A 9419-nucleotide genomic window follows, 5' to 3' on the forward strand; every position below is an offset into this window, starting at 1 on the left:
GGCTGGGTGTTAGTAGCAGTGAAGAGGAGTTGGCAATAAAAAAGCAGAAACAAATTTGTAGAGAAAATCGATGGTTTGGTTATGCGGAATTGAAGTTTCCTGGGGGTATCAAGTGAGTCAGATAAACATCACTGGGGTTCAGGGGACAGATGAAGTTGAGGAGGTTGAGATTATTGCTATGGGATGCACTTATATTACAAAAAGTAAGGGGTATCTGGGAGGAGATATTTTCTCTAAAGTCCAATATTAAAACCTCCAAGTAACACTACTCTGGAAAATGCAATATGCAAATAGTTCTTTTTATTATTAACATTAGGTTATGTCAAATTTTAAAATATTTACACTTAAAGACAAAACATCTGTACAATTATTACAATTGGTTTCACTAGATCAGAAGTGACAACACATTATCTATACTTTTATACTAGAAAACAAAATGAAGTCAACAAAATATAATTACTGAAACTCCACTGTGGATCAGGATAAAATGTGTCTGATATTAACTCACACTTTCCCAATAAGTGTAAAAATGAATATGGCATTGCTTGGACAACTTGTTTCAACAGTGAATCCTCTATTACTATTTGTTCAATAACATATACAAATTCAAAACTGGCAGGTAGGAAAAAAGGTTACTTTGTTTTTTGCAGATATTGTACTTGTAAAAGAAAGTCAAATGAAGCATATGTCACACGTACCAAAGTCTTACATTATGCCTTTCTAATACAGGCAAGTGAAATATTAACACATAGCATTTAAAATAATAAATATGTATTTTATTGACAATAATTTGGAATGTTAGTGATACAAAATTTTATGTACAATTACTCAGATTAAAACATTTAAATCCTAGGTTTTATTTACAAATATTTATCTTCCTCTCCTATTTGATGTTTTAGCTCAAGAAGAGTTAAAACGGAATGCATCTGTAGATATATAGTTGAGAGTGTGTGTTCAGTCACTTGGCTCTGTGAGAGTAATCTTACGTACCATGTCAGACAAATTTTCAGACTCCAGATCCTCTTTGCCATTATCTGAATTTCCTGATGAGATATAACAACCAGAGTCCCTTGGGCAGTCATCTAACTGTGACTTATTTAAGGAGATGTCTGAGCTCAAGGATAGGGGCACAGGTTCATTTTCTTGCTCTTGAATAACTGTAAATGGAAAAGAGGGCAGGAGTTAGGTAAAGCAACACAAAATCTTATTCATGTACTCATTCACTTTCAAGTATTATCCTATTTTTACTGTTTTAGCCATGACTTCATTACAATGGAAAGTTCTGCAAGTAAAAGATATCTTCGTTTATTTCAAAAGAGAGATTTGTACTCAAATATTCAAGCTACTGTTTTATTAGAAGCCAAAATTTGCCCCTCACTCTTCACTTGCAGTTTCATGGAATTCGTGTGCATTTCCTGCATAAGCAAAGATCAATATGGACTCTCATTTTACATTAATAATAAGCTGCCAGAGAAAGCAGATTGTATCCACAGTATGACTGATGCCTTGTCCAAATACTCCTTAAAGTATCATTACAAAAAGGCACTTATAGTTTAAATGCACAATCCAAGTCAATAGTGATCTTTGTGAAGAATTTTAGATTCATGTTAATTAATACATTATCACTATGAGTAAGAATGTACAGTAGGACTTCAATTATTTGGAAGTTAACTAATAAAACTTTAAATATCCAGGGTTTTCCTATGTTTGCATGTATCACAAAATAGATATAAGAAACCAGGTTGCTTTTAGAAAGTAAAACACCAAAATTTCCACTGAATCTACCTTATGAATATTTAGTCTTCCGTATCTTTGTCTGTAGTCCTGAATAATAATCATTTATTTTCAGATTGATAATTCTGCATTCTTAAAGCAGTGTTCTATATTCAACAGGCATTATCTTTTAGAAAAAGATGAATATTAAGGATATAACAAAATATATTTTGGAAGAACCCCTAAGCAGCTGAGGTTCAAATGTTACTCTTCTCGATTCCTTTAGTGTCAGCTTTCTCTCTGTCCATGTGAAGCTGAGCTCCTCAGAGAAGAAATAGGTCTCAGGTACTGCCTCTTAACTGCAGTACCGTATCTTCCTCTTTCCCCTTATAACATTGGGGCTTCACCACAGTAGGTATTTGAATAGTTCCTTGTTGAAAGAGCCAAACACACATTTAAGGTTGGGAAAAGAACTCTGCCTACAGAGGCTTTGCACTTCATCCCATTCCAGTGAGAATAAAGTAAATCCAAACCTCGAAATCCTTCAAAGAAGGAAAATGTACAATTTTCTTCAATAGGCTATTATAATGCTAATTAATTTATATCTAGGAAATCTACTCTTTATCTTATGTATTTTATATATATATGTATATACTTTGCTTTAAAATGCATTTTCTAGTTTCCATATGTTTTGCTAACATTAGTTTGTGATCCACTGTGTGTCCGATTGCCATCAACTTCCATTACAAATGAGAATTGTGCTGTAAGTTACTCTTGTATTAATGAATTAACCTCTCTTTAATATTTATAGAATGGTACTAGTTATGCACCATCCATGGGAGAAATTGAAAAGTATTAGTTAAAATATGTTCTAAGTTCTGTAGTTTCGAAGAAGAAGACTAGTTGAGAAAGGCTGGAAGAAAATCATAAAAATTGCTTCTTAGTCTACTCATCTTCAGAATGAGTCATAAAAGTTCTTTTAACCTTTTCCTTAGGGCTTGTATTTGCAACAGTGAAATCATATTCATGCCATTCTTCTGAATCTTTTGCCCTTCAACTTCATTTAACTATAGATTCAAATATCAGGTATTTGTCTAATGATATTATAACTAGTTCTAGGTATAAGATGACAATTTTAATATGCACCTATCGTGATTGTTATTTTTAAATTTTAGCTACCATGGAAGCATTTTGTGTTCATTATTCATAACAATGTCTAAGTTTGGGAGGGTTTACTTATGATTCACTAGTCTTTCTGAGTATCAGTCATTCATTCTTCTTTCTAAGCCCTTTTTTTATGAAAAGGCAGCACTAAAGTGGGACCTCATTCTCTGAAGAATTGCTTTCTATCCTGCCTCTGCTTTTCTATCTTATTGCCACCGAAATGAAATGAGCCAGCTCTGTGTTCCATTATCCAAGTGTTTCTAGAAAAGGCCAGAGGAATGAGTCGTTTTGTATGCATTCTGCCACATCAGCAGTGATCATCCTATTTGGAGTGTGAACCTCTTAGTCATAATGATTGTGGGGATAAGGCCACATTTCCCCAGATTATGTTTGGGCCTATATTACCTCAATGCAAAATTAAAAGAACTGATCTACTTCCCTTCACATTGATATCCTAAACAAGACTTGGCATAATAAAAACTGTTTGTTCCCAATACTCTGTTCTATTTAGGCTGATTACCAATTGTGGGACTCTCTTCAGGATACGAAACAGAGTCTTTAAGAACTATAATTTCCAAAATTAGTCCTTCTCCTTTTTTTTAAAAAAAAAAAAGTATTTAGCTTGCTATTTCACCCCCAGAAGCCTCTGTGCATTCACCTCAATGGGGAACAAAGTAAATAAATTAAAAACTGTCTTTACCAGAGAATATGTCATTGTGTAATATTAGTAATAAGAATGTATTTGTTTTTATTTCCACACGAGAAATGCTATATCACATTCTCTAAATTCTAGGAATGATTTTGTTTTAAACACAGGTCATTTATTGTAGAAACCTTTCATCTGCAATTTTTATGGAAAAAGAAAATAGTTTCTCAGTATGAAAGTTATGCAGCACAGTAATTTACAGAACAGCAGTAATTTGCTAAATGATTTCCTAGTGAAATGAAAACATGACTGTGCCTCCTCAGATGCTTCCCACCAGGCTTGCAATAATTTCAGGCAGGTGATCAGCTAGAACCCCTCAACTGTAACTATAAAAAGGCAGGTCATTATGTTATATTACGGAGATGAAAGCTATATTGCATTCACTTTTGTATTTGGAGGATCGAGATTTTCCTCTTCTTGTTTCTTTTCATTCTGACACTAATGACAGAGATTGGCGCAAACCTAGGTCTTGTGCTATGGGTGTGTTTTTCCTGCAGAGGAGATGAGCTCATACTAATGCATCCACATTTTCTTTCTAAGTCATTTAGTCCCTTCATGTGGCCATGAAACAGAGTAAAGCTAACTGGTCTACCCAGAAATTGAAACCATAACCTTCATCAGTTTTGTCCCATGGTTCAATCATCTGGGCTAACCAGGCAAGTAACACATTGGAATAAGAAACAGGTTTGCCTACGAAATTACGGACTTCCCATAAGATGTTTCAGTGCATCTTTTTATACTAAACCGTTTCGGATAATACGCCAGGTTTAAAAAAGTATACATAATTCATGTATTCTATTATTAAAATTATATAAAAACATACACATATGCATACAATTTACAAACGAAAGTGTTCAAATTTGTTAATTTCCTCTCTATTTCTAAGGTCATCCACATTGCTTTTTAATGAAAGAATTAAAATGGTATAATTTTTCAATAAAGCCCCCAAATGGTTTGTAAATATCTTAAAGGCCAAACATATCTAAATTAGAATACACTGAAGCATTATTAAATAATTTGAAAAAGGGTCTTTCTTATTGCTGCCAGTTGACAGCAGGCATAATAGGAACTCCAGAAAGCTGTATAATTCTCTACTGTATGTAATAAAAATAAAATGATAATATTAAAACATTATTTAGGAAATATTTTATCATGGAGAGCTAATTTGCATATTAAAATAATTTATTTCCTACCAAAATTGTTATAGAATTGTATAAAGCCCATGAAAAAACATTTTAAGATAGGTGTCAATGTTGAAAAAAAAAAGCGTGGCCTGGTGATGAAAACAGAAGACAGCTAATATAATTATTCGCAAAATAATTATATTGGAGTTGTGACATTTAATTAACTTAAAAAGGCAATCTCAATTATACTAAAAGTGAAGATAGTTTTAAGGAAATAAAACTGGATCCTTATTCTGGGAAAAAATTCTAAGAAGAGAAATCTGCCCCACCTTTACATATTAAAAAGTTAAAGATTCAACTTTTATGAAAACTAAATTTTGCTTGACTCCCAGATTTCTTTGCCCAAATCATCCAGACTTTGTCTTTACCATTTTGCTTGCCTTAGTTCTGAAGCCTCTCTTTCTTTGAGCCAAGTACTATAAAATTATGCCACCTTGAGGGCATAGGAAAATTCCTGGCTAAAGGAATTTCTCAATAAATAATTTTTTAATAAACACAATGATATTTAGATGAATTAAAGAAAATTAGAACTAAAGAAGAGCAAAACAGGAATTTTGTTAAAATTCAAATGAGAATACCTCTAAGCTCCATCAGTCATCCTCCTGTTTTTCTCTTTCCTGGGGCCATCTCCAAAGAGGGAAATCCCAGGGACACACATCTCAGGATGATTGAAAACCTCAACCTCATGTTTTAACCTCACTGGAGTCACTCAAATGAAAACCCAGCTACTGTTCAGGTAACTATGGCTATATTTATTTGTCCAGAGGCAGCATTATCCATGGAGGAAAATTTAGTGGACAACATGGCATGTCTCTCAGCTATTTTTTATTTCATCTAAAGCACATTAAGTTACCTGAACACTTTAATTCTCCTAATAACAGTGACTATCTGGTATTCATTTCACTTGAATGCTAACCCACTTTTTGGAAACACAACAACAAATGAAAAATAGGATTCCATTCATAGGAAAATAATCCGTTGCTTCTGTTCCCCTGAGGCCATGAGAGGATATGGAGTTGAAATGACTTCCCCTGCTCTTGCCTATCTCCTTTTGGAGCCTAGCTTCTAACGAGATGTGTACCTGGAAATAGATCTTTTCGCTCTCAGCCAGGGCAATCTCCACTTCCACTGTGCTAGGTACTTCAGCAGGGGCAGAGGCATACTCACTCAAGATCACCGTAACTCAGCACCTACTTGGGCAATCTCTTTAGACTGCTCCTCTCCCCAACCACACACCCTACGGAGGGCTTTGGCCCCAGGAAATATTTATCCTCCTCAGTTAAAGTTGTCATATTGTACTGACTATTTTGGTAATGACCAAATAACATTTAAAACTGTCACACATTATTTAATTAGGGGCCTTGGAAAGTCAAGTTCATATTTCTTACAGGTTAATTAAACCCATTTACTTGATGAAGGAGTTAAGAACATATTACCCCAAAATACGCTGCTCTGGCATATTGACTATTTTGAGTTGAAGACACTTGAAGAGAGCAGGTGCAAGAGTATCACTCTGACTTTCCTCTTTTTTTTTTATTTTTAAGAGAGAGAGAAATAGGGTCTGGCTAGGTTGCCCAGACTGGTCTTGAACTCTTGGGCTCAAGCAATCCTCCTGCCTCAGCCTCCCAGAGTTCTGGGATTACAGGCGTGAGCCACCATGCCCAGTCTGACTTTCCTTCTGCTACTTAAAGGCAGATGACATTTCCATGTGAAAGCCACTTTCCCGCTACCAGAAGGAAAGTATCATTCCTATCCTCGGGGACAGGAAGTTGAGGCAGAGGGAAATCTGTACAAACAAGCAATGTTAGACAAGCCCTTATCTTTCTACCACTCCACCCAATTAGCTAGCCTATTTCAAGCTTCTGTGACTTGTCACATTTTCACAACTTGTTACTCTTTTTCTACTTCAGTATACAAGTGTTCAACTCTAACTGCATCTTTGGGTCTTCATTTCCTATGACAGCTCCCTTGCCACATGAAATTTGTGTTAAATAAATTTGTGTGATTTTTCTCCTGTTGGTCTGTCTTATGTCAATTTAATTTTCAGCTGTTGTAAAAAGTCTAAGAGGGTAGAGATAAAATTTTGCCTTCCCCATATAGATATGGTAAAAAACTAATCTAATTTCATTATGTCTAAAATTATTACTTTTGACAAAAATAGGATTACTCTGCATATTTTTGGTCTACAATTTGCTTTCACATTTAACATGTTTTTGAAAAACTTTAGTATCAGTAAACAGCATGCTGTATCATTTTCCTAACATAACACCTTCAAAACTACTTTATTGTTTGGGTATATCTTAATTTATTTAACAGGTTAATTATTGATGGAAGTCCCTATTGTTTTTAGTTTTTACCCAAAACTACTAGATTTTTAGCTAGTATTTTTATGCGTTTGTATCTTGACTTTAGTAGAACAAATACTTAGAACTGGAATTTCTGGATACGAAAGTGTGCATATTTTAAACTTTGATTGTGTTTTACGTTATTACCTTCCAAAAATGCACTTATTTACACTCTTGCACACACGCATGCACACATGCATGGTTAGCATATTCATAAACTAAATCTTGACAACATACCCGAATACCGATCTGCTTATTACAAATACCTGTATGTGTGAGGTGGGATTGCAGGCAACTTTATCTTTATAATAATAGAAGACTGACTTAACTATTTGGGGATCTTTTGACCTCCTCATTCATCATTTACCCATTTTACGTGCATTTGTTAACCATCCACTAATGCAAATCACAGGACTAGGGGCTTGGGGAAAGCACATGGTAATAGAAGATTCGGTCTTGTTTGGCCAGGGTAATCATTACAATGCTATGTGTAGTATACAATCACAATGCAATATAAACACAGGTATAGGAGTGCTCTATACATACAGGCATTAGAGAGGTACTTATGTGACTAAAGTGAAAAATCTGTGAACACTTTTCATTGGAAATTTTCTGATAGAAAAGTGAGAATCCTTAGGCTTTATTTTATAGTTTTTTTGTGTGATGTAGAATACGGCATCCATCATAAATGAAAGTTTAGAGGTAAAATTAAAAAGAAATCTGAAGAAATTAAATTGCATGAGGGCGAACAACTATGACTGTAGATATTAAATAGATACAAGTAAAATGCCTGCATGCTTTCTCTACTCTCTGTGGACAGGTAGCATAGCTTTTCTTCAAAGCTGTATATTTCTTGAATCTAGATGCAAATCATATGGCAAGTGGGTTGGAAACTCCAGGTACACATGTCAGGGGCTAGGGCACCAGGCTATGCTGGCATACTGTTAGGCCAACTGCTGGACTGCTGCTTGGCATAACTACAAATCTCCCCTGCTGACAGCTCGTGTTCCAGGCTCCTGGCTGCGGCCCGCCATTTGCCCTGCATCGATTTGGGCAGGCAGGCAGGCAGGCAGGAAGGCACAACTGGGGATGCTTGAGCAATGAGGGGCTGCTGTGACCACAGCTGGTATCAAAGTTCTGGCACACAACCCATCCTTTCCCCTTCCTCCTCATTTGGCACTGCAACCAGAGCTTGCAGGTACCTCAAATGCATTGTATATAGATTCTGTAAAGTTTGCTTATTCTGTTACATTTTTTTTTCAATTTTAAATTTAATTATCCCTGTAATCTAGAGCAAACAAGGTATTTCCATCACCCATTTTCCCCAAGGACAATAGTACACATTCTCATAGACACAATTTTAAGACACATCGAAGTGCTTCTAAATGTGGAAAATGAGGAACAAGTGCAGAATAAAGAAAAGATGTTTACTATAAACAACAGTAAACCATCTTATTATTCTAAAGAGGCACTTCAGAGTAAGACAAAGGGGCCTTGAAGATTGTGTTTATGGAACAACACGCGCACACACACACACACACACACACACACACACACCACACATTCTCTGTTCTCTTTTTTATTTGGGAATATTTACTCCCAAAGTAAATGAAACATTTTTAAATTCAGATGACAAATAGAAAAACCCAAATATGCACAAAGTAAACAGATCCTGCTCTCTTGTCCCTTCAAGAACTGCATCTCACCCCAGTTTTTCTTCTCCTTATAACCTTATCTAGATTCCCAGTTGAGGGAACCAATGACCTAATTCCTCTCAGTTCTAATGCAACACAGGAGCAAGTTCCAAATATCTATGCTGGTCTTGCTGGGACTGCAGAACCCCAGGGGTAGTTATCCTCCTCCAGAGGTAATCCTGTGATCAGTGCTAACACCACATGCCAGCCCTTGTATCAGCTTGTTGGAGAAGCATCTTTACTTCCCTCCAAACAGTGACCTAGATACCATCTCACACCCGTTAGAATGGTGATCATTAAAAAGTCAGGAAACAACAAATGCTGGAGAGGATGTGGAGAAATAGGAATGCTTTTACACTCTTAGTGGGAGTATAAATTACTTCAACCATTGTGGAAGATAGTGTGGCAATTCCTCAGGGATCTAGCACCAGAAATACCATTTGACCCAGCAATCCCATTACTGGATATATACCCAAAGGATTATAAATCGTTCTACTATAAAGACACATGCACACGTATGTTTATTGCAGCACTGTTCACAATAGCAAATATTTGGTATCAACCCAAATGCCCATCAATGACAGACTGGATAAAGAAAATCTGGCACATATGC

General features: G+C 35.6%; 1 protein-coding gene across 1 annotated transcript in view; it reads right to left on the bottom strand.

Annotated features, from left to right (window-relative positions):
* Positions 1-278: 278 nt before the first annotated feature.
* SAMSN1 (SAM domain, SH3 domain and nuclear localization signals 1) overlaps positions 279-9419 on the bottom strand; it is a 157597-nt gene continuing 148456 nt past the window's right edge. The window contains exon 16 of the mRNA XM_012001961.1: positions 279-1157. Within this exon, the coding sequence (XP_011857351.1) occupies positions 955-1157 (203 nt within the window). The 3' untranslated portion in view covers positions 279-954. The remainder of the gene's footprint in view (positions 1158-9419) is intronic.

This window comes from Mandrillus leucophaeus, unplaced genomic scaffold (assembly GCF_000951045.1).
Source record: "Mandrillus leucophaeus isolate KB7577 unplaced genomic scaffold, Mleu.le_1.0 Scaffold671, whole genome shotgun sequence".
NCBI classification, from domain to species: domain Eukaryota; kingdom Metazoa; phylum Chordata; class Mammalia; order Primates; family Cercopithecidae; genus Mandrillus; species Mandrillus leucophaeus.